This window comes from Prosopis cineraria, unplaced genomic scaffold, assembly GCF_029017545.1.
Source record: "Prosopis cineraria cultivar Desert tree isolate PC_DT_omini unplaced genomic scaffold, ASM2901754v1 PC6, whole genome shotgun sequence".
NCBI lineage: Eukaryota > Viridiplantae > Streptophyta > Magnoliopsida > Fabales > Fabaceae > Prosopis > Prosopis cineraria.
This window is the reverse complement of record NW_026555337.1, coordinates 12,137,491-12,161,573: the sequence shown is the minus strand read 5'-3', so window position 1 is coordinate 12,161,573 and position 24,083 is coordinate 12,137,491. Positions and strand designations below refer to the sequence as shown.

The 24,083-nt window shown below is 31.1% G+C and overlaps 3 protein-coding genes and 1 long non-coding RNA gene across 8 annotated transcripts; 1 reads left to right on the top strand and 3 right to left on the bottom strand.

Annotated features, from left to right (window-relative positions):
- Positions 1-280: 280 nt before the first annotated feature.
- On the top strand, positions 281-5,746 carry LOC129314338 (8-hydroxygeraniol oxidoreductase-like). 2 transcript variants are annotated; one of them, XM_054957760.1, is made up of 7 exons: positions 281-409; positions 615-757; positions 1,642-1,679; positions 2,757-3,162; positions 4,103-4,342; positions 4,476-4,631; positions 5,484-5,746. In XM_054957760.1, exons 2-7 carry the CDS (start codon positions 743-745, stop codon positions 5,592-5,594), a joined length of 966 nt encoding a protein of 321 aa, XP_054813735.1. In that variant the 5' UTR covers positions 281-409; positions 615-742; the 3' UTR covers positions 5,595-5,746. The 2 variants fall into 2 exon arrangements, with proteins under 2 accessions (XP_054813735.1, XP_054813734.1); XM_054957759.1 differs by having other exon boundaries at positions 4,103-4,345.
- Positions 5,747-6,678: 932 nt separating this feature from the next.
- Positions 6,679-8,846, bottom strand: LOC129313886 (uncharacterized). The gene is made up of 3 exons (XM_054957284.1): positions 8,741-8,846; positions 7,724-7,920; positions 6,679-6,909 (listed from the first exon to the last, which is right to left on the bottom strand). Exons 1-3 carry the CDS (start codon positions 8,844-8,846, stop codon positions 6,679-6,681), a joined length of 534 nt encoding a protein of 177 aa, XP_054813259.1.
- A 965-nt stretch (positions 8,847-9,811) lies between these two features.
- On the bottom strand, positions 9,812-11,914 carry LOC129312660 (uncharacterized). Its single transcript, XR_008593647.1, has 3 exons — positions 10,919-11,914; positions 10,566-10,807; positions 9,812-10,212 (listed from the first exon to the last, which is right to left on the bottom strand). It is a non-coding gene; the product is annotated as an uncharacterized LOC129312660 (long non-coding RNA).
- Positions 11,915-12,506: 592 nt separating this feature from the next.
- On the bottom strand, positions 12,507-22,113 carry LOC129313336 (uncharacterized). Of its 4 annotated transcripts, none has more exons than XM_054956332.1 (8): positions 22,027-22,113; positions 18,711-18,889; positions 16,210-16,677; positions 15,954-16,118; positions 14,530-14,577; positions 14,011-14,451; positions 13,365-13,615; positions 12,507-13,203 (listed from the first exon to the last, which is right to left on the bottom strand). In XM_054956332.1, the coding sequence occupies exons 2-8, from the start codon at positions 18,850-18,852 to the stop codon at positions 13,033-13,035; spliced, it is 1,686 nt and encodes a 561-aa protein (XP_054812307.1). In that variant the 5' UTR covers positions 18,853-18,889; positions 22,027-22,113; the 3' UTR covers positions 12,507-13,032. The 4 variants fall into 4 exon arrangements, with proteins under 4 accessions (XP_054812307.1, XP_054812306.1, XP_054812304.1 ...); XM_054956331.1 differs by having other exon boundaries at positions 12,507-13,615; positions 16,210-16,260; positions 16,354-16,677; XM_054956329.1 differs by having other exon boundaries at positions 12,507-13,615.
- Between the last annotated feature and the right edge of the window lie 1,970 nt (positions 22,114-24,083).

The window sequence follows — 24,083 nt, the reverse complement described above, 5'->3', positions numbered from 1 at the left end:
TAAAATGAAACAGACATTAGCGTTAGTGATGATAATCTATTACATATATCATTCCAAAAACAATATTTAAAAATTTGCTTCATCTTGGAATGACATGTGAAAACGATTGCATCGTTAGAAAAATGAAGCCAAGTCAAAGTCAGCTACATTTAATTATGGAAATAGCAGCCCGACTCCAACTTGTAAATAATTATATATATTTCATCCAAAAAAAGTAAATAATTATATATATACATATAAATATAAAATAACGTTATTCATAATTATATATATAAAGGATTTGGATTTCTTCATTGTGGCACCAGTTCCTTCTCTCCTTCTTCTATTCTCTTCTGATTAGTCAAGTTCTGCATTCGTCTTTGGTTAGCAAATCGTCAGAGAGACACGGCCAATGAGTACCTCATCGAAGGTTATAACCTGCAAAAGTATCAACTTTATATTCACATATTTCGTTGTATAGTTCATACAGTCAATTTCACCTAATGAGAGAAAGCTTTTTGTTATTATTGTTTGTTGTTATCCGGATCCTATGATATCTACTTTTGTTTATGGAATTACACATCTGAGTTGGACCGTTCAAATTAAATTTACTCTTGTCAAATTTTGGCTTGTAGGTGCAGTATGTTGGGGAATAGGAGAGGGAGTGAAGGTAGAGGACATACAACTAGACCCTCCTAGGGCTTCTGAAATTCGTGTTAAGGTGCTTTGTGCAAGTGTTTGCCACACAGACCTCTTCGCCACTATGGGATTCCTACATGTTAGTAACCTGATACCGTTCTTAAACCCTATTAAGAATTTTATTTTCATATAAGGATCCTAAAATTTTGAAATTTCCAAAAAGGATCATAGTCCTTAATTGAAATTAAATAATTTTTTTCTGAGTTAATATTTTCAATACTCATCTTCCATATTTTTCGTACACATGTATCTTTATCATTTTTAGTATTCAGTTTTCCAGTTGTGTTTTTTTTTTTGAATTTTTTCAGTACTCATCTTTTATATTTTTAGTATTGAGAAACACTTATTTTAATTCTTTTCTGTATTGAAAGTCTGAAACCCAGAAAGACAAGTATTGAAAATATTTAAGGTGACTATTGACAAAAAATAAAAAAAGTGAGTGCTAAAAATGTGAAAGATAATATAGCTGAGTATTGAAAAAAATTTAATCAGAAAAATTTAAATCTCAACTAAAGACTATGGTTTTTTTTCCTGAAATTTTATGATTTTAAGGTCTTTAATTGTAAGTAATATTCCTAAAATGTCCTTAAATGTCATTTCCCATTTTTAAAACTATGCAGATTTTTTCCCATCTATTTAGAGCTTACTTTTAATTTAAGGGAATGGTAACTCGAGAAGCGTGTCCTAATTTAAGAGTTTCAAAACTTCAAATTGGTTAAAGTATAAAAGATGAGATGTGGCAAAAAGGTGGTATAGATCTTTAAATTTGATTTGAAGTCTACATAATTTTACTAAAATTTAAGAAATTCTGGTAATTTGATATTATTAAAATTATATATATATATATATATATATCATTTTGAGTTTGAGTTTGAGTTTGATGTGGCCAAAGTTAATCATACATTATGCCTTTATTATTTTCACTAATAATGCGGGTCTCTTCAATTAAATATTGGTGCACAGGCTAATTATCCTCAAGTACTAGGCCAGGAAGGCATTGGGTAAGCTCTATGAACTGCTGGTTATTAATTTTAAGTTAAATTTGATTGTTTGCAGGTAATTATATATGCAGCTTCCTGCTCTCTCTCTCTCTCTCTCTCTCTCTCTCTCACACACACACACACACACTATTTTCCTGTTAAATTTCATCTCTTCTATGAAATTAATTAATTTCACCTCTCTCTCTCTTTATTTTTAAAATAATATCCTCAGAAAATGTTTCCTTGTCAATTTAGGTAAGAATAATGACAAACAACATGATTTGGCGTGTCATCATGGGTCGCACTATTCTTTTCTTTCCCAATACACACACGCAAATGTATGCAAGGGGCGAATCTTGCACGTGAAAAGGGCGGCAGGCTTGACTTTTCTGATAAGGATGAGCTTCAATTTTGTTCAAAGGGCCATTAAAAAAATGAAGTTCAATGGGTTAAAATTATGTATCTTAATTTAATGTATAAATTACTCTCCTAATAAAAAAAATACTAATATCAGATGGGAGATTTTATTTATTTGTTAAAAATATAGTTTTATTGTATTAGATAAGAATTTCGTTAGTCTAACTTTCTTTGGAATAAAAAAAAGTTGCAGTTAGATCTGATTTGACCAAAACATTTATATATTCATTTAATTATGTCATATGTATAAAAAAAATTAACTAGATATTTGGTAAGATTAAATTTATCATATTCAAATCATAATCCTTCAGAATATTTTGGCCAAGTCTTGCTCTTAATGTAATTTACATACTTTTAGAATTGAGCTAATATATAATTTTCAAAAAATATCCTAGGGTAGGATTTATACGAATTATATTAATATTTGTTTCATTCATCTAATGTCACAATGCCACATAAACCTAAAGTTCAAAATGACATCATATTGTTTCACTATTAGTACCATGGATGATGTGACATAATAATATTTAACAGAATAATTAATAACGTGAATGAAATATTACATTTTGCCAGTAACTTTATAGCTTTGTGGCACATTAGCTCCCCTGTAAGTAGCAGGTTGCGGGTTCAATTCTACTTGTAACTTTATAATGATAATGATGATGGATTAATTGAATGCAGTGTTGTGGAGTGCATTGGGGAGGAAGGGAAGAACGTAAAGGCAGGGGATGTGGTGATTCCGTTGTACTTAGGAGAGTGCCAAGACTGTGAGGAATGCATAAAAGGGAAGACCAACCTGTGGAGGACATACCCTATAAGGTTGACTGGGTTGATGCCAGACAGTACTTCTAGAATGTCTGTGAGAGGTCACAAGGCATATCATCTTATGAGTTGTGCCACATGGTGTGAGTACATGGTGGTTGATGCTAACTATGTTCTCAAAGTGGACCCAACAACCATTGATGCTGCTCATGGCAGCTTCATCTCTTGTGGCTTCTCAACTGGTTTTGGAGCTGCTTGGAAAGAAGCCACGGTTGAACAAGGATCTAGTGTTGCTGTTTTTGGTCTTGGTGCTGTTGGGTTAGGGGTATGCATCTCTCTCTACTCTCTTTCCTCCCTTCCTGATCTCTTTGATCTATTGGTACTAGATAAGTTTTTTGATGAGTAAAAATTTATGAGAGAATTGTAGTTAGGTCTCAAAACTTTTAATTATTAATAACGGTTAGGTCATTGATAAATTTTTTAAAAAAATGAGTTGCAAATATTGATTTAAACAAGTGCAAATTCATAAGTTTCAATTATAGATAAAACATTTAAATTTCAAATTTAACTCTCAAATTGTATCCATAATTTTTGTTTGTAACTATCTGAATTAATATTTGTAACTCATTTTTTTTAAATTTGTTAAGATTAATTGTCATTAATTCAAATTTTGAGACCTAATTGTCATTCTCCCAAAATTTATTTGGTATGTAGTATTAGATGAGTACTTCTTTTACAAGGTAGCTTTATACTAACTGAATTTTTTAGGGAGAATGACAATTAAGGATCTTTGAAAAATATCAATGACCTTTTGTAGCTGAAAAATTCAAAATTTACAACTAAATGTTTGATATTTACAATTTAATTGTCTTTTATTAGCAAGGGTTAATTTGAACCTATGGCCTCATTTAAGAGATATCAAATCCATGCTATTCAACCTCCCATTGTTCTCACTTTCTGACATAAGAACATTTATAATATTGTAGGTTATAACCAAACAATTCAAACATATATATATATATATCTCCTCACTTAGACAAATATTTTTACTCTTCAACATGGGATTTGAAGCCCAATATATTCTTCAGATAGGGTGAAATTTGTAAGTATATGGAAAATTAGTACTCGCAGAGAGATGATGAATTTATAAGAAAAAGTATGACACCTTTACAGTTGATAATGAAGTTTCAGTGAATTGACGCTATAAATTCGTAGCATATACTCTCTTGATAAAGGATATGAGCAAGTAATAATAATACATGCAGACTGTAAGTGGACCGAAATTGATGGGAGCAACAAAGATAATTGGGATTGACAAAAATGAGAACAAGAGAGAAAAAGGAGAAGCTTTTGGGATGACAGAGTTTATAAATCCTGACAAGTTATTGTCAGATCAAACTGTTTCACAAGCAGTCAAAGAACTAAGTGGTGGAATGGGTGTGGATTATTCCATTGAGTGCACTGGAGCTCCTTCTTTGCTCAATCAAGCCGTGGAATCCACTAAAGTGGTGTACAAATTAATTTCATCATCCTCCATTTTTTTCAGTTAAATAAAATTAAATATAGGACTATATAATTGCATAATTAACTAATAATTTAGTTTTTTATAATGAGTTCATATATTAAAAATATTTACAGGGAGTGGGCAAGACAGTGGTAGTAGGTACAGGAGCTGAATCTGTGCAGCTAAATTATCGTATCTTTATGTATGGAAGATCATTGAAGGGTTCTGTATTTGGAGGCATCAAACCCGTTTCTGATCTTCCTTTTATAGCTCACAAGTGTCACACAAGGGTTAGTATATCAAAAATAAATTCTGGATAAATTCTCTGTATTTAAGGTTGATATGGTGACTAAAATATAGAGTGAATAATAAATAAATTTCTTTTTTCGTTTAATTTTGTAGATATTATATGGATTATTTTTTATTTCCAAAAAGGTACATGGATATTTTTTTAAAAAAATTAATTATACTAACCTAGCCAGGAATTAAAAGTTACATAGACATCTCTTAAAACTAAACGATAAATTATATACAAAATTTTCTTGAGTTTTACTAATATACACTCTCATTTCTATTTTTTAAACTTATACAAACTTATTTTGAAAATAAAGAATAAATTATAAAGACGTCCCGTAAGTTTTTCCGGAAATTATACAAACTTCTTATATATCTATTTTGAAGGGCGCACTGCATATATTTTGAAAACGAAAGAATATCTATGTAATTTCAGCAAACTTGGATATTTTATGTGATTTAATATTTATCTTAAAAATATTTGGTTAAGTTTTTCAAAAAAGAGAGGGTGCATATGATTGCACAAGTTTGACAAATAATTCATGAAAAAATTATGTTTGTTTTGAAAATAGATCTGAGAAATGATCAGTGTAATATATTCTCAAAAATAATCACTGACTGTACTAAAAAAAAAAAACCACTGGCCTGGACTTGTCAAAGTGGTATTTTTTTTTTTTTTCAGGATTACGTGACATCTTCTTGGGGACAGCTTTTGTTCTTTAATCAGAAAACTTTCTAAATGAGTTATGCCGATTGAAAAGTTTCTACAGTATCGACATTCAGATGCACAAAGTGATTCTTTATTTGTTAAATATATGACTATTAATAGACTGATTTTCTTATTACAGGAAATTCCAATTCATGAACTTTTTACCCATGAGGTCCACTTGGAAGATATAAGCAAAGCATTTGAGATAATGAGATATCCAGACTGTGTCAAAGTTGTGATCAAGATGTGATATGATCGATCATGTGTTGTTTTAAGAAGCCAAATTTCTAATTGTAATTTTTTTTAACAATTTAAATTTCAAATAAAGAATGATCTGTGGAAATGAGATTGTGACCATGTGTAATATGTCATTTTACAATAATTATATCATATTGATTTGTACGTCCATATACTCCATATTAAAATTTTACAATCTTCCTACTCTTAAAGGGACCACAATCCTCACCACATGTAAAAAGAGTTTAAAATTGAAATTATCTAATGTTATGTTTAGTACAATCCATTTTGAAAGACTAGTCAATATGTTAGGTAGAAGAGCCATTGATATTTGAGTATTTAAATTTTACTTTTATTATGAGATTCCTCGACATGGGATTCATAACAGTCACTCCTCAAATAGAAAGGTTGATCCTGTGCTCTATATTAATTAGCTGCATCTTAACAGAATCTTGACTAAAATAGTGTATTAGTTAGTTGCAATTCTCGCAAGAGCTGGGAGACTAAGACAAGCTGCTTTTCAAATACAAATATATATATATATATATATAAACAGTAGAAGCCACTGTATTTCTGCAAATAATTTGAATCTGATCTTACAAGGATATATAGTAATAATAATTACTTTATTCCTTAATTATCACATCAATGTAGCTGACAGGGAAACATCACATTTTTTCAAAAAGTCAAACTGGGATATCAATTACAAATACATTTCATGGCCATGGCTTCACTTTCCTGTTGAAGACACTCCCATAGGTAGTACCAGCAGCGTGAAGGAGAAGAGGGAATTGAGAAAGAACAAAGAGGAAGACTGGAACACTTGCAAGTATAATAATGAGAAGGAGACCCCATGAGTAGTTTGTGTGCTTGAGCATGAGACGAATGGTAGAAAGAAAGGCGATCATCATGCTTAAAATTGAGATGAAGAGAAAAGAAAGACCCAAAATCAATTTCGTAGGCAAGGATTTGAGGAATTTTTCTTCAGAGTACTGAGAGGTAAGGATTGCAAGAAACATTAGAACCGAAGTTGATGAAGACAAGAGTGATAATATGGTTGAGAATATGAAAAGCTTGAAAAATGGTTGTCTGACGAATCATGGGTGTCCAAAATTTTGGTCATTTCCTCCTGGCACAGTCAAAGCTGCAGCAAACATAATGGTCACAATTAGTGCTCCGACAACCGAACAAGAAGATGCTGTAGCCTTTATCCATTTCCCTCCTGTTTTCATCAAATCCTTATGACTTTCTCTGAATAATTCTTCGGCTGTCATGCCATGCTTGTTTCGAAGTCCCCTAAAAACTGGAGTTATGATAGTCTCCACCTCCTGCATTTATTTCAAACAGTGTTGTGTGTTTCACATTCTTATAAAAACCAGACTAGTATTGTAGCTAGTTCAAGGGTGATGTGGACAATGGTTTGGCCCATAACACTTAGGAATTTTGGGGGGGGGGGAAGGAGGTCAAAAAGGAAGTGGCCTCATGAGATTTACTTTCTTTGTAATGCCATTGAATAATTCCAACAATAGATCCATATGTTTCGATTGCATTTTATTTTTAGTCTCTATAGTTTTATTTCATTATTCCAAGTCTTTTAATGGTTTGATTAGTCTACAAAATTAGTTTTTGTATTTTTGAAAATGCACATAAAGATCATGAGTTGCCACTAACACAGTTATTTTGTTGTAACTGCCAATCATTTTATTGACATGGTGAACATATGTCAACATGCATGGAAATAAATTGACTAGGTATGGTTAAAGATAAAATATAAAAGGGGAAAATTTTCTTTTATATTTGGCTTAAATTAAACTCACATCAGCAAAGAGTTTAATATAGTTATGTACATGTATATAAGCAACACTAATTTTGTTGGTGTAAATTTCTTATGTGTATTTTTAAAACTATAATTAAGGATAATACTGGAAACAAATCAAACTAAAGAAAATGAGAACAGAATAAAACTATATATAGTGACTAAAAGTAAAATGCAATCGAAGTATTTTCCCATTCTAGAATCTAGAACAAATCGATGTGCCGGTATACGTTGTGAGATGCTTGCACGTAGACAAACTGTAATTAATAATAGATTCGATCTTATGAAATATTATGACACAAATAAATGCACGGCTTTTTCCTAACCTTGAACAATTGCAGTTCTCTTTGCATTTGTAGTGTTGGTGCGTAGATGCGATTAAGAACGTGATCTGGAGCCTTCGTAGCTACCATATGTAGCAAGATATTTCCTTCATCATCAAGTCCTGACATTACCAGGACACTCTTGAAACGAAGCCCATGGATAAGGTTGAAAACCCTAGCTTGCCGAAACTTATCAGCATCTTGGAAACACTCAGTCACTATTGGGTTGAGGAGAATCTATGGGATTGCTCTTGATATTTGAAAAACGAAGTTAATATTCCCTTCTTTAGCTGCCTGACATAGAGCCTCTTTTAAAACTCCATTTTCACATGCTTTTTTTTGCTTTCATGAAAACTAGGCAAATAAGGTCATCCGCTTGTGCATGCAGCAACTTGAGCTCTTGTAACTTCTTAATTCCCAGATCATAAGTAACACATACACATGCATGCATGCATCTTTTTATTAGATTAATTTATAAGCTTGAATAGGTAGAGAGGTGTAGGATAGCAAACATACCTATAAAATTACCAGCGGAGGTGATGAGCTTTTGTAGTAAACCATGCCCTGTTGCAACTTGCAAGAAAAGTTTTAATTAAGATCAAATCTTTTATTCAAACAATTTTTAATATATTGCATAAATGTATTCTCCTATTAAAGATAATCTTGTTCAAGACATATTTGAATATTAAATGTGAGTACCTCTTTCACTCTTTCACTTAATGAAGAGATAACATACTGTTAATTAAAGGGAAGAGTCTCACTTGTTGAGTAAAATTTCCGATCATGATTTAGATCAATCGTAAATAACATGAAATTGTCACATGCCTCGATGCAACTATAAGATATTAATTTTTACTTAAAAACAATGCAAAAATTACATGTTTCAATGTCGACAAAGTTTTTTGGTAAGTATAAGGAGTAGGTTTTACCATCATATAACGGAAATTACCTTCCCTAAGATATTGAGGACAAAGGGTTATATATTAATCCTTTTCGTAAAACAATATTTTTGTAACATACCTGACTCAGTAAGATTTTCTTCTTCTCTTTGACTTCTATTTTCGTGTTGGATTTCTGTACAAACATGATTGATAGCCGTAGTTGAAGGTATCTTTATACCTTCCATGGTCAAAGAAACAACGAAAATAAAGATCATCTTGTTAAAAAAATACTACTACTAATAAATAATAAAACGACGACAACGACAATAATAAAAATATAGTTCTAAATAAGTTTTGGAGTTGATTTACCAAAATGCTCTTATTTAGAAAAATTTAAAAACTCTTCCCATGATTGCCGGTCACTAGCGCCACCATTGCCGGTCGCCCACCGATGGTGACAAGCACTGACAATTCTGGAAAAGATTTTTTTTTTTAATTTTTTAATTAAGGACATTTTGATAAATGCATTTCAATTTTTTTTTTCAATTAAAACCTATGGGATTTCATAGTTATTTTTACCTGCATTTTGTGGGACTTTCTGGTGATTAAAATTTTTATGTGGGATTTCTGTGTGATTTTCCCTCTTATATATACACACACACACGCACGCACGCACGCACATACTAAGTACAGTAATACTGACAGTTGTAGATCCATCGTTTCCAGAACACAAGGTCACGTGGGCTGATAATAAAAGAGTTTAAGGTAGCGATTCCATAAATTGGCATCCAGTTCCTTGACGAATCGGAATGAACAAAAAGCAGTTCTTCGCGTCGTTGAAGCAAATGCAGAACGATATCTACGCACGCTCGTACAATATATATATATATATATATATAGTCACTGCATGAATGGGAAAACAAGTAATATATAAAAATCAAAAATCATAACTTTAAATCCCTTCACTTTGTTTGAGTTTTATTATAGGTTTCTACACTTTTTTTTTTATTTTCTATGTCCCTATACATTTTTTTTTGTGTTTTAGGTCCTTCTATGAGTAATATTATGGAAACTTAAGGTATAGACGGAAAAATTTATAGGGACTTAGAACATTGAAAATAAAGTGAAGGAATTTATAATAAAATTTAAGCAAAATATAGGGATTTAAAGTTATGTTTTTTCTATAAAAATTAGGTAAGGTACCAAAACATTGAGCATGTAAACGAGAACGAAGAAGCCTAGAACTTCGACAGCCTATATGGGATTCCAATGGAGTGACAGAATAAAGATATCGTCCCATTTCATAGTGACCACAATGAAAAGCCATCGTAACAGGAAGATCATCATCTCTTTGTGGAATGGCAAGTTTGAGACTATTCTTTTTTACAAGGCTTTTTGCAAGTTGAGTGATTTCACGAGTTAGAAGGAATTCTTGAGGCAGTAATTTGAGCAACTCCTCCACTATGGTGACATGCTCAAACATTGCAGCCACATGAAGTGCTGCGAGGTCAAAATCAGCAATTTTTGCTATCAAAGCACTAGGGTTTTGATCCAGGATTGCTTTTGGCCTACTCCAGTTGTTACCACATATAGCCTCGTTCAAAGCCTCCCCTGTAGTAATCCACACATATGATCAATGTTAAGAATGGAGAGTGACCGCCTAGAAATCAGGGGAGAGGACAAATTGACAAAAGTAGTAGAAAAACACTATCTTTACTCAAAATCTCAAAACTTGAGTTTATACGTCATTTTTTTATTATATTTTAATTATTAAACTCAATTTTATTTGATGTGAGATTTTTTACATGAACCTAAATCTACTCACACTTGGACAATTTAATAATTAAATATTAAAAAATTAATTCTTTTGAATTTCAACTAGTAAAAATATTGTTCTAATAAGTATGCATATGAAAATTGACAACTAATGGTAACAGTATGACACTAGAAAAGAGCTTTTGTACCAAGTCACTGGACTGTTGTTCCCTGCGTGGCCTTGATGAGGATTGTTCTAAGTCGGGTTTTAGTCTGTCATCTGCACGACCGTGGCAACGGGAAGAGCCACCGAGTGTATGAGGACGGTGCAGATCCACGTAAGGATCAAAGTCGATTGGTGAGTTTGGTGTCAAGTCACCTGGAAATGTGGACATTTTGGGATATAATAATGCGTACGAAAAACCTTTATGATGCTGCACTGATGATCAACCTGCATTATACTACTATGTCAAATGTGTTTACTAATATTACGGAATTTAGTGTTTGTGTGTGTTAGAACTCATAATCATAATGGATGAGATGCATGCATGCATGCACTTACTAGTTGAGCCTTGAGCCTTGGATCGCACAAGCTATGATGACCACACGGAGATTTTGAATAACAAAGACATCATAAAACAGGGGATGTTAAATAGTTATGGTCATTGAGCTTTAAAAGGAAAAGGAAAAACAAATTCATGCAATGTACTCAATGTTCGTTCCTTTACTTTGCTTTGGCCCCCACAAATGCATAAGTTGAACATATGCTTCCTTGTGTTAGTTTCCAACGAATCATCGACCTTTAATTTCTTTTTCAATAGTTCATATTTCATGAGAATGGCTTTAATTTTCTTCTTATATATCTGTTGATGATATGTTTCGATTATTTATGCTTTTGTTAAATCTTTAAACTTTTTGGGATAGCCTTTTGCTTTCTCAGTGATATATGGTAAACGGTGAAAATATATATAATTTCCATACATCTCCTTGCAAGGTAAATTGCATGTAATTTACATTGTATAGATTAAAGTTTGATGGTTCTAGCTACTATCAAAAGAAAAAAAATGGATGGTTAATATTTTATTAATATTTTAATTCCATAACTTTATATTAAGAAATTTAAAATGTTCGTATTTATAATATGAAATGATTCGTGTATTACATATATTCAAAAAGTCCCAGCCCTTCCTGTGAAACTCTTGATATACTTTATACTTTGCTATGCTACAAGTTAAATTTCTTTAGAAAGAATTTAGCTTTCTTAGAAAGCCTATTGACAAGCAAATAGTTTTAATTAGAAGAGTAAATGTGTGTTTTTGCCTCTGAAATATTCTCTAAGAAGAACCCAACAACTTAAACTACTAATTCAAGCAATTTTATTGTTGAAATAATTAAAATAAAGCATTTTTGTCGTTTTTATTAAATTTTCTAACAGTCAACATTGAAGTCTTAGTCAATGCAATACTAAAACTTAAATATTGAATATAGAAGTGAGGATATAATTAGTTAATCATTTTATTTAACTTAATCTTAAAGTTAAACATATTGTATTTAAATAATACTCCTCTATTAAAAAATATAAGGCATTTTTTGAGAAGTTGAATGTTAAAAAATGTAAGGCATTTTTAGTTTTTCGAGATATAATCATTGGCTTTTTTTTTTAAAAATACCCCTATTAATAAAGATTTTATATTTATTATAAAGTGTATAATAGGGATAAATATGAAAAAATAGGGTTAGTTTGAAAGTAGGTAACTACTTTACTGAGAGTGAAATTCAGTTAAAAATGCCTTACATTTTTTAATCGAGGGAGTAATTTTCAATTCTTCTAAAAATTGCCCCCATTTAATACAAGCACGAGAGATTTGTATGATGCATTGATCAATCTGCATTATAGATTATTTTGCAAAGCATTAATGTTTAATAATTTTTGGGAAATTCAGCATGTGTATATATTTAAAAACAACTTTAAAAAATACTTTACTAACTTGTACCTCGGGAAAAAATAACAAGCATGTTAGTAAGAGTTAAAGTCACTATAAATTAATTGCACAAAAAAATGAAATTATAAACATATTGCATTAAAATAAGGTGCGAACAAAAATATGAAAGTGAAAATTACACAAAAGTCCCACACAACTATTGTAAGATCTATTGACAATTTCCTCTATTAAGTTTAAATTGTAAGATCTATTGACAATTCCCTCTGCTAAGTTGTTAATGAACCTTAGGGGGTTTAATTATAGTGTGAGGGACCTCAAAATAATTCTTTCAACATGAAATACACATACCACTCGACTTTGAGCATTTTGGATCACACAAGCCATAGACCATAGTGACAACAATTAATATGAAGTTTTTATAAAAAACATAGTTGTTTGGGTCCAAAAAAAGACCAGTGCCCTAACTAAATATGGCCCAATAAAGGATTCAGTCCAATAAATGGAGAGTCATCCTATGAAAAATATTAAACTCACATCCTCCCACCAACATCGGTTGAGTCTATAGTAAAAGGAGTTGGTCTTCATAATATAATAAATTAAGGTTTAAATCTCTATTAAGAGAAGTGTCCTGTATGAAAAATCATGCCCAATACTACTGTCTATGAATAGGATCAAGAGGGTAGCAAGACATCAATTACGAGAATCGTCTTATGGCCACATCTCCACTTTCTCGTCAAAGATAACCCCGTACGTAGTAATAGCAGTATGAAGAAGAAGAGGGAATTGTGACAGCACAAAGAGGAAGATCGGAACACTTGCAAATATAATAATGGGAAGGAGACCCCATGAGTAGCTTGCACGGTCCAGTATGAGACGAACGGTGGAAAGAAAGGCTATCATCATGCTTGCGATGGAGATGAAAAGAAAACAAAGGCCCACAATCAATTTCGTAGGTAAGGATTTCAGGAATTTTTCTTCTGAGTATTGAGAGGTGAGAATTGCTAGAAACATTAGAACCGAAGTTGAAGAAGAGAAGAGCGACAAAATAGTTGAGAATATGAAAACCTTGAAAAATGGCTGTGCGATAAATAACGGGTATCCAAAAGTTTGATCATTTCCACCTGGCACAGTAAATGCTGCAGCAAACATAATGGTCACGATTAGGGCACCGACAACAAAACATGAAGATGCCGTGCTCTTTATCCATTTCTCTCCTTCCTTCATCAATTCTTTGTGACTTTCTCTAAATAATTCTTCTGCTGTTATGCCATCCTTGTTCCGAAATTCCCAAAAAATTGGAGGCATTAAATTCTGCACTTCCTGCATTTATTTCAAGAAGCATTAAGTATTTTCACATTCTCATCAAAAATACCATAGCCAGTTCAGCAGTGGAGAGGACTATGGTTTGGCCCGTACATGACACTTAGAATTGAGAGAAAAAGGTCAACAAAGAAGGTGGAACTTTGCTTCAAAACTGTAATTGATCCATTACTTTATGAGGTACTCCCTTTTTCCCTATAAGGCATCTCTAATCATCTCCTTGGAACTAAAAAAGGTGGTTAAATTAATACCCCACTAAATACCTTATATTAAATGTTATCAATTTTTTTCCTAAAAGTATCTTATAATAAGGGATGGGGGGAGTACTTATTAATAATAGATTCGATCTTATAAAATATTAAAACTCAAAAATTAATGCATGTTTCTTTACTTGCCTTGAACCATTGCAATTCTCTCTGCATTTGCAACGTTGGTGCATAGATGCGACTAAGAACGTGATCAGGAGCCTGTGTAGCTGCCTTATGTAGAAAGGTATTTCCTTCATCTACATATGCTAACAAGGCACGCTTGAAGCGATGCCCATGGATAAGATTAAAAACCCTAGCTTGTCGATAATTAAGAGCGTGGCTGAAACACGAAGTCAATGTTCGAGTGACCATAATTTCTGGGATTATTTTAGACACTCGAAACACGAACTTAACGTTCCCTTCTTTAGCTGCAAGACATAAAGCCTCCTCCAAAACTCTCTTCTCGTATGCTTTCCTTGCTTTCTTACAAACTAGTTCAAGAAGTTCATCCGCTTGTGCATGCAATAATTTGAGCTCTTGTATTTTCTTAACTCCTTCCAGATTGATACATAACGCACATGCATCTTTTTGTTATGAGAATTAAAAGCGAGCTTTAAAAAGTATCCAATTCGTTGAAGAGATGTGAAAGTAAGAATAGATACCTATAAAATTATTGGGGAAGGTGATTAATCTTTGTAGTAAACCATGACCTGTTGCAACATGCATGAGAAGTTTTAAGGAGAACGACAATTAAAGACATCATAAGAAAATTAATATATCCTTCTATGTTTCAGCTAGCATTGATAATCTTAAAAAAAAAAAATCCTGATTTCATTGATATTAATTTTATAGAAGCGGTCCTTAGTTGTCATTATCTCAAGTTTTTACATTAAAACCAAATCTTGTGTATTTCTTCCTCTGGACAAATGTTCAAATAGAAGTATTCTATTGAAGAGCTTTTTTTTGTCAACCTATTGAAGAACTAAAAAAGTTGTTTTAAATTAATCTGTAAAATATTAATCCTAGGTTGCAAAAGGATTGGGTGAAACCAATTAAGCTAATTTATTAAAAAAATATTATATATATATATATATATATTCTGTATACCCGGGCCAAAAGGCTTTGACCTCTATTTCTGTAACATATATACAAACGTGGCTTATTAAATTTTGCTTTTGCTCTCTGAGTTCTATCTTCTTGCTGGATGTCCACGCAAACAATAGCTGGGTTTGGATGTACACTGATATCTTAAATGGATGAAAGTTAATTAATTTCCCCAATTAAAATAATATATAAATAATAAATGAGCTATAAAATAAGGATGTAAAAATCTATATAGTTTTATATTGCAGTTAGCCAAAATGAATACTTCTTCCGTTAAAAAATGTAAAGCATTTTTAACCGAACCTCACCCTTTAATAAAGTAATTACTTATTTTTAAATTAATCCTATCTTTTTGTACTTTCTTCTATTTAATAGGGTGTTTGATCTTAAAATAAATATAAAATAATTTATTTAATAAGGACACTTTTGAAAAAAAGGTAATGAGTACACCTTAAAAAACTAAAAATACTTTACATTTTTGAACATCCAATATTTTAAAAAATACCTTATATTTTTAAATGGAGGGAGTAACTATTATTTTTGGTTGTTATATAATATTTAATTATATTATAGGGAACTTAAATGTAATTTTCCCTTTAATTTATTTCTTTTTATATGACCCTAATCTTTATTAACTACTGCCTGTATTGTTTTTTTTTAATAAAAATAACCCCTAGTAGTTGCCCCAGCTTTGTTTAATGGAGACGCTCCCACGTTGATTACAAGATAGAAAAAGAGAGAGAATGCATCAAGGGTATTTTTAGCAAGAAAACGTAAATTATTCACAAATTTGTCACGTTTAAGTTTTAACTAAAATAACGCTTCATATATAATAGGTATAAAATCAACGACCCTCTCACTGTCCTAATATGTGCTGCAATATACTAGAATCTGAGGCCCGGGGGGGGGGGCAAAATCTACAAACGATAATGATAAAGAAAGACAACATTTGAAATATATAGTCAAGTACAGTGATACTGACAGTTATAGATCCATCGTCTCCAGAACACAAGTTCACTCGGGCTGAGAATAGCAGCGTTCAAGGTTGCGATCCCATGAATTGGCATCCACTCCTTACCCGAAAGTTCGTCATCGGTAGGCACAAAAAGCAATTCTGGGCATTGTTTAAGCAAATCCAGAGCAATATCTACACATATATACGCAATATATATAATAGTCACACCTTGCATGCATTGACAAAAACGGTACAAACATGGAGAGAGAGATGAAAAACGTACCAAAACATTGTGCACGTAAACAAGAAAACAGAAACCTGGAACCCCGACGACCTGTGAGGTATTCCGATGGAGTTTTAGAATAAAGATAACGTCCCATTGCTAGGAAAGCAAAATGAAAAGCCCTTATAACAGGAAGATTATCACGTGCGTTTGGAATGCCAACAACGTCTCTGTTCTTTTCTATGAGGCATTTTGCAACTTGAATGCTTCCAGTGATTGTAGCCAATGCAAGTGCCGTATTGCCATGAGAATCACCAGTTCCAAGGGATTCTGGAGGCACCAATTTTAGCAACTCCTCAACTATGTTGACATGCCCAAACATTGCAGCCACATGAAGTGCTGTTCTCCCTGAAGCTGCAATTTTTGCAGTTAAAGCATTAGGGTTTTGATCTAGGATTGTTTTCACACCTCTCCAATTGTTACCACATAGAGCATCGTTCAAATCTTCCTTCCATCCAATTTCGTCGCCTGTAATCCGCAGCATTTATACAAGCATCAATGCGTATTGCTGAATAAAGTTATTAAAGCAAGTCCAGGGCACATTTTTCTAGCTTCATATAATGCACAAGACGAAAAATTGTTACGAGCTTAAATCTTAAAAAAGAGCTCATCCAAAAAGCTAGTCTGCTCGGTGAGAGAGTATTAAGAATGGGGAACAACCCATAAGAAACATGGAGCTCAAGTTTATTGGTCATACAATTCTGTCACAACACTTCTCTTAGCCTTCTCTCGGTCAAAACCGGTTGTGGGTGACTCTCCACAAACATTGGCCTCTTAGTGAAAGTACTAGTATAATGTTACTGAGCATAAGTTCAAAAAAAAAAAAAAACACCCATTCTAATAGACTAGCATGTTGAGTATAAGAAAACTTCAAACTTATAAACTTACATTTTTTGTAAGGTTTTTTGATATAGGACTCACAACAAAAATACATATGGTCTATAAAATAGCATGTCACATAATGTGCATATGTATTTTTAATGAGTCATTATTAATTTAATGAGGACTGCTACACAAACTTTATTTGTTGGTGTGACCATCTTTAAATTTTTCCTTTGAAAATAATATACCTAATATTTATTAAAATGGCATGGCCAAGGTGATGTAAAACAAGAACGGGAGAGGAAGAAGAGAAATAAAGAAGGAGGAAGGCAAAACTTTCAAAACTTATTATTCAATACTCAAAACTGAATACTAATGAGAAATTCTAGGGTTATTTATAGAGCCTTAAAAATAATAAGATAATAATAGATCTAAATTTAAATTAAATTATAATATAAAAGATGATGATAAGGTATTTAATTACTCCAGATATTTTATTTTATTTGAGATAATACTTGAAGATAAAAATAAATCACAGATACCAAATCAAATCTAATGAACCCTAAATAATGTAATGGATATTCAAACAATACCAGTAAAATAATTCTGAATAAAAGTAATTCAACCTCATGTCCTCATCCATATTCCATCACATGGTTTCTACCCGTCTCCTTTTTTGCGAGATCTATTGTGTTATAATTTCTCAAATCATTAGGGCGGTGTTCGTATATAATCAGACACTTGTACGCATATGCATGCGCGCACGCACGCGCGCGCGCGCGCGCGCACACACATACATACATGTGTGTGATGCATTTAAAAGATAAGCATAGGGCAATTAATACGTCCATACATACACACATATAAGATAGGACTTAATTTAATCTGAAAAAATTATCAACTTCTTAAAAAGGTGATGTTATACTATTGTTATATCCATCTTGAGGTTGAGAATATTAATACATGCTTATAATTGATCGTTAATAACTACTAGCAGGAGGGAAAAAAGAAACTTGATGGAATTTTAAGAGACAAAGCTCCATTTGAAGCATCTTCAGTTTTATTTTGGTAATTAAATTACTTAAATTTTAAAAATATGCCTATTAATTATTGCATCTATCTAACAAATTGAGCCGGGGGGGGGGGAGGAATGCTTTCCTGACTGGTTATGAGATTTCTAAACAAGATTGAATATTTTTCTTCTTTCTTTTTTAAAATGCAATATATAGTATGATTTTTTTTTTTTGAGTATCAACTAATTTATATATTCAAGCCACATCAACCATCAAAATAGGAACTTTCCCTGTCGTCGAAGGATAAAAGAAAAGGAACAGAAAAAAAGGGGGTGGTGGTGGGGAATGAAAGATGAAGGAAAAAGAAAGCAAGACATTTAAACAAGAAAAAAATTTAGAGAAAAAAAAAGTAAAGATTATGAATCTGAGGCAACTGAAACTCAAAAAGTGAAAGCTTGGGCAAGAAGAAGCATAAAAAAAAGAAGAAGAAAATATAACAGACAGAGTATTAGATAAAGAAATCAAGCATCTAGTAGTTAGAAAGAAAATTAAGAATATAAAGAGTTTAGAATGTATGTTTAATCAAGTGGCTAAAGCTGTTTTTCCTTCCAAAGCTATTGATCCAAGGTTACGAGGAAAAAGAAGAGCAACAGTGTACTGAGTGACCTGATCTTGCAGGGTCCTGGGAATGAGAAGAGCCAGCAGGTAAGTTGGGTTGTTGACGGTGCAGTCCCACAAAAGGATCGAAGTCTATGGATGAGTTTTGTTCCAACTCAGCTGACTGTTTTTTCTCTGCCAATATCGACATTTTGGGGATTTGTAATATAATGCATACGTGGACAAATCTGCATCATGTGTAATTTTGCAATGCATTACTCTAATGGATCTATTTATAAATAATTTTTAACATATTTTATAAGATCAAGAAAAATATTAAAACCTATTAATTTGGCTTTAAAATATATTAAGGTTTACTCTTTGTCTCTATTAAATATAAGGGTTTTAATAACGTATTTTCTGCCACTACCATTTAATGAGAAGTAAAAAAAATTATGATAAAAATTTAATGATTAGAGGGAGTATATCATATTACAAATATTAGGAATTTCAGTGTGTACTCTATATATATACTCCTTTTGTTAAAAAATGTAAGACATTTTTAATCAAATCTCACTCCTCAATAAAGCATCTACCTACTTTTCAACTAACTATCTCTTTTTATATTTATCTTTATTAAACACCCTACAATAAATATAAAATTATTATTAATATGGGCATTTTTTAAAAAAAGCAATGATTACACCTCAAAAGACTAAAAATGCCTTATATTTTTAAACATCTAATTTCTCAAAAAATATCTTATATTTTTAAAGGGAGGGAGTATTTGCTTACAATTCCAGAACACAAGATTTCACAGATGACCAAGCCTTTGATTTTGTTCCTATTTTTTATTTTAAAAAACTGTTTTATAGTATAATTTTTAAAATTATTTTTTAAAACAAAACAAAAAAACTTTGTTTGAAAAATAATTTTAGAATTAAAAAAATCGACCAATAGTGATGATGCTTGATGGTCAATGGTAATAGCTTATAATAATGATTGATCAAGGTGAATGTAATTTTCAATAATTAAATGTAATATATTTTAAAAAGAAAAAAAATAAAATAAAAATGGATTTAATAAATTTATTTTTTTGTTTTTAAATACAGAAGATAGAATATTTTTGAAAATAATTAAATTCAAAACACTTATTCAAATAATTTTTTAAATTTTAAAACATAAACTAAACATGCTTAATACTCTCTTTTTTCAAAATTATAAAGCATTTTTAACTAACTTTTACTTATGAGAATATAGTCAATATCATTAAAATTCACACAGTCTTTATATATGCCTATCCTTATTTAGTTGGATAATTTAATCACAAATGAATAAGAAAATCTTATTAATTTTAATTATTTATTAAGGTAGCAGTTGGATTAGTGAATTGAAATTTAGATTTTAGATTTAAAATTTACTTAAAAAGTGTAAATAAAGGGAGTATTCTTTATCATTTACAATAAAGGAATTGATAAAATATCATTAAAAAAATATAAAAACAAGACCGACGGACCGTTGTCCAAATCTCACTGGTTGATGAGATGTGCACACACCACATCCAATTTGCTTTTACTGTATCACATAATTTTCAGTAAACATCCGTGATCCATCACAAATTCAAGTTTATTTTGAAAAATGGGCTCAAGATATTGGACTCACGATCGTGGAGATAGACCTAAGTACTGGCTAAAAAAATGATAGACCTAAGTATGAATCAAGCCTAAGGGTGTGCTAATTTGGTTTGAAGGGTGGGGAGGGAAGATTCTAATAAATTCGATTTAAAAAAAAAAGAGAGCTGGATTTTGATAGATTCTAATAAATTTAGGTAGCACTTCAATCGGTAGATTTGGATTTAAATTTGAGATTTAAAATTTTACATTTCAAATATTATATTTAAAATTAATGTATTTAAAATTTTTTGTTTAGATAATTTAAAAAATGTCAAATGAAAACAAAATGATGAGTTATGATATTCAAAACAAAAATAAAAAATTGAAAGTAATGAATTTAGCACTATTTTTTAATTTATGAGAGACGAGAATGAGATATAATAAAAGATGTGAAAATCATAGAGTTATTAATAATAAAAATATAAAAAAAACAAGGGGTTTCAAGTGATAGGAATTTTAAATAATAAGGGTGTAGAAAGAATTTAAAATTACAAAAAATATAATAAGAAATTGATTTAAATTTTATTCAAATCCAAATTTATTAATTTATATGTATCCAAATAAGGGATTTGATCAAAATTCAAATCTTTACTCCCTTCATTAAAAAATATAAAGTATTTTTAACCGAATCTCACCCCCAATAAAGTAGTTACCTACTTTTCAACGAATCATATTTTTTTATATTTATCTCTATTAAATACCCTACAATAAATATAAAGTTATTATCAATAGGGGTATTTAAAAAAAAAGATAATGATTACACCTTGAAAGATTAAAAATACCTTACATTTTTTAATATCTAATTTTTTAAAAAATGCCTTACATTTTTTAATGAAGGGACTATTTTGTCTAAACACACCAATTTTCCTTACTCTATTTATTAAAAATTTCTCTTTATTAAATTTTTACAAATCTTCTTAATTATGCATTTTTTTAAATTGAATTCATCAGAATCTTCTCTTCCCTAAATTCTCCTTGTGAATTAGACCCCACTTGTGCATCTTCATACATGCACTCTCTGCACTAAACTGTATGCACGGCTTACTGATCACCTAAAGTAATGAATTCAACTCAATTTTCTTTGTTATAATCCCTCATCCTATTTATAAATCATTTTTAATATTTTTATTAGAAAGAAAAACCTTAAAATTTATTAACTCTACCTAAAAATTTAGTAAATTTTTAACTGTACCCATATTGTATATACACACTTTAGGAGTTAAATACTCTAGCATTTAATAATCTTCCCAACATTTAATAGAGATAAAAGAATAATATCATTGGATGCCCTATAAATTACATCAAAACAACCAATATCTCTCTATTATATAAATAGGATCAGGGGAGTAAATGAATATTTATCCAAACAATAACTTAATTGCACTTGTAAATTAGGAACAAGAAAGCTCTTAATTCATGAAAGTAGGAATCTCGTAACCAAAGCCACAAACGAAATGTTATTTGAATTTAGGTATTTATTTTCAATCTCCCCTTACATGTCAAATTAATATACTTTTCAAATAAAAAAAACTCTTAAAATTGAATTGAAATGGTGTAAATGAGAAATATTGGTCATGCTTATGGAAATTGGATCAGACCAAACAAGAATCCCAAGAAAATAAAACCATGACGTGAAGAAAAGATCAATCCGAAGAAGAAGAACCAAACAAAGGAGGAGTAAATTACACAAAATGTCAAAATCAGATCCTTACCAAAGAAATAGCAGAATCAGATTGGAATTTCCCAAAACCAAGCCTTAAAGAACCGGAGATGAGTACGAACTAGAAAGGCTAGATGGGGAAGAAAGAGTTGTAAGAGGCATTATATAGAAAACAATTAAACCATTTCCTTTTCGGAAGTTGCATTCGACTTTCGCTTCTTCCCAAATTCTAAAAAAATAAAATGAGCACTAGTTTCAAAAAGCCTTGTTCTTCCTCTTGGAATCTTGCTATCAATTTTATTTTTATAAAATTTTTATAAATTATTTTTTATTTTATTCATCTTTTGCTGGGCCAATGCTCTTTCTTTTAGTAAATGGTATCGGTCGTTTTATTATACATACACCAAATGGTATTTTTTTTCTGTTTTTCTTTTGGGGGGAACATGGTGCATTGACTATAGGGGAAATTAAATAATTGGTTCATATAGTTTAAATATTTGTCCAATTTTGAGATCAGCCCCAAGACTTTGATCTTTTGAGTTCAACTCCATTTTTAAATTAATAATTCCAGTAAATATATAAAAGACCAAAATCATGCAAATTCTTCGCCCCCGTATTTGACGCATCTTCAAAATTAATCATGTAGGTTGTCAAACCTAACAAAAATATATTATGGGAATCTTTCATTTAAATTAATATTGTCAACAGTAGCCCTCATCAGTCCTCACATGTAACCGAATGTCTACGACCAAGTCATGTTTGTGTTCACATTATATTGACGACAGCAGGAATAATAATATATTTGGCAATGTTCTAGTAGGTAGTTTTTTTTTTAATGACAAAAGTAGGTACGTAGTATTTTATAATGTATTTACTGGTTTTCTGTTCTAATATTGATGTAAGATACTATGAAATATTATATAATTATTTGCCAGCTCATATATTGACCATGAAGAAACATCTCGTGCACTGAGGTAACATCTTGACCATTACTAGTCAATATAAATAAGTTATATTAATAACACTAGTTTTTTTTTGGGTAATATTAATAACATTAGTTAAATAAGTCTTATTATGAAAACGTCTCGGACCATTACTTGTTAACAATATCCTTCTCTCCCCTCAATTTTCGGGTGCATGTTTAATTACTCGTTCCATTTTCAAATCATTAAAGTAACACTAATTAATCTAAATCTCTTTCACTTGGTGCGCAGTTGTTACTTGGTAGGTCAAAAGATGAAGCGGGAAAAATAATACTTATTTTTATATTTTTTTGTTAAATAAATATTTATTTTTATTATCATATTATTAATTATAATTTAATATATCGATGTCTAACATCAAATTTAATTGCTTTTGTTATCATATCAAAAGAAGAATCGTTTATACAAAGTCGATTTAAGTGAATTTTAGTAATGTATGTAAAACTTGACAAGATCCACAAATGTGATAACCCGGGAATTTTAAGTAAAAATCAAAATATATAATGTTGTATTTTAAGTGTGTTTTCATTAATTTTAGAACAAATTTAATAAGAAGAAGAGCTGGCCTGGTAGATATTATGTTGCCATTTATCTAATAGGTGCTAAGTTTGAACCTTAAGGAGGCCAAGAATGGAAAATTTTTATTTTTGCCTCAGCTTCTCCAAAATTACCATTATGCCCTCCTTCAAATCTAAAAATATTTCCTCCTCCTATTCGATTTTTCCAAATCTGTGTAGAGAGAGAAGCTCTAATTTCAGCCACTCCTCCATTTTTCTGCACCTTTGTCTCTTCCCTCCTGTTTTCGATGGTCACCGAAGAAAGTGGAGACATGTCGCTGCTTTGCAATGCCCATGTTCTCCGTCGTGCTCCCCGTCTTCGTTCATTTTCCTTGTTTGTTGCTCTATCCTCATCATTCACGTTTGCGTCGTTGAAGGGTGTGATAAATCAAGCCGCTGGAGTTGGTGGTGCCGGTCGTGAGCTTGGTCTGGTGCTATTGATTCTATTTTCTTTCCTTTTTTGCTAGTAGTGCTTAGTTTTCCATTCCCCTGTTTAGTTGTGTGTTTTATCCCCTTCTTCCTTGCTTCCTGCCATGGTGATCCAAGGTGAAGCACTTCAAATTTCTCTC

Coding starts and splice junctions, on each gene's coding strand:
- LOC129314338 (XM_054957759.1), top strand. Junction 1,680..2,756: donor CTAGGCCAGGAAGGCATTGG/GTAAGCTCTATG, acceptor AATTGAATGCAG/TGTTGTGGAGTGCATTGGGG. Junction 4,346..4,475: donor CCGTGGAATCCACTAAAGTG/GTGTACAAATTA, acceptor AAATATTTACAG/GGAGTGGGCAAGACAGTGGT.
- LOC129313886 (XM_054957284.1), bottom strand. CDS start 8,846: ATGGAAGGTATAAAGATACCTTCAACTACGGCTATCAATCATGTTTGT. Junction 7,921..8,740: donor AGAAAATCTTACTGAGTCAG/GTATGTTACAAA, acceptor AGTGTTTCCAAG/ATGCTGATAAGTTTCGGCAA. Junction 6,910..7,723: donor GAGAACTGCAATTGTTCAAG/GTTAGGAAAAAG, acceptor AAATAAATGCAG/GAGGTGGAGACTATCATAAC.
- LOC129313336 (XM_054956329.1), bottom strand. CDS start 18,852: ATGTCGATATTGGCAGAGAAAAAACAGTCAGCTGAGTTGGAACAAAAC. Junction 14,578..15,953: donor GAGACGATGGATCTATAACT/GTCAGTATCACT, acceptor ATGTTGCAACAG/GTCATGGTTTACTACAAAGA. Junction 14,452..14,529: donor CTTCCCCAATAATTTTATAG/GTATCTATTCTT, acceptor CATAACAAAAAG/ATGCATGTGCGTTATGTATC.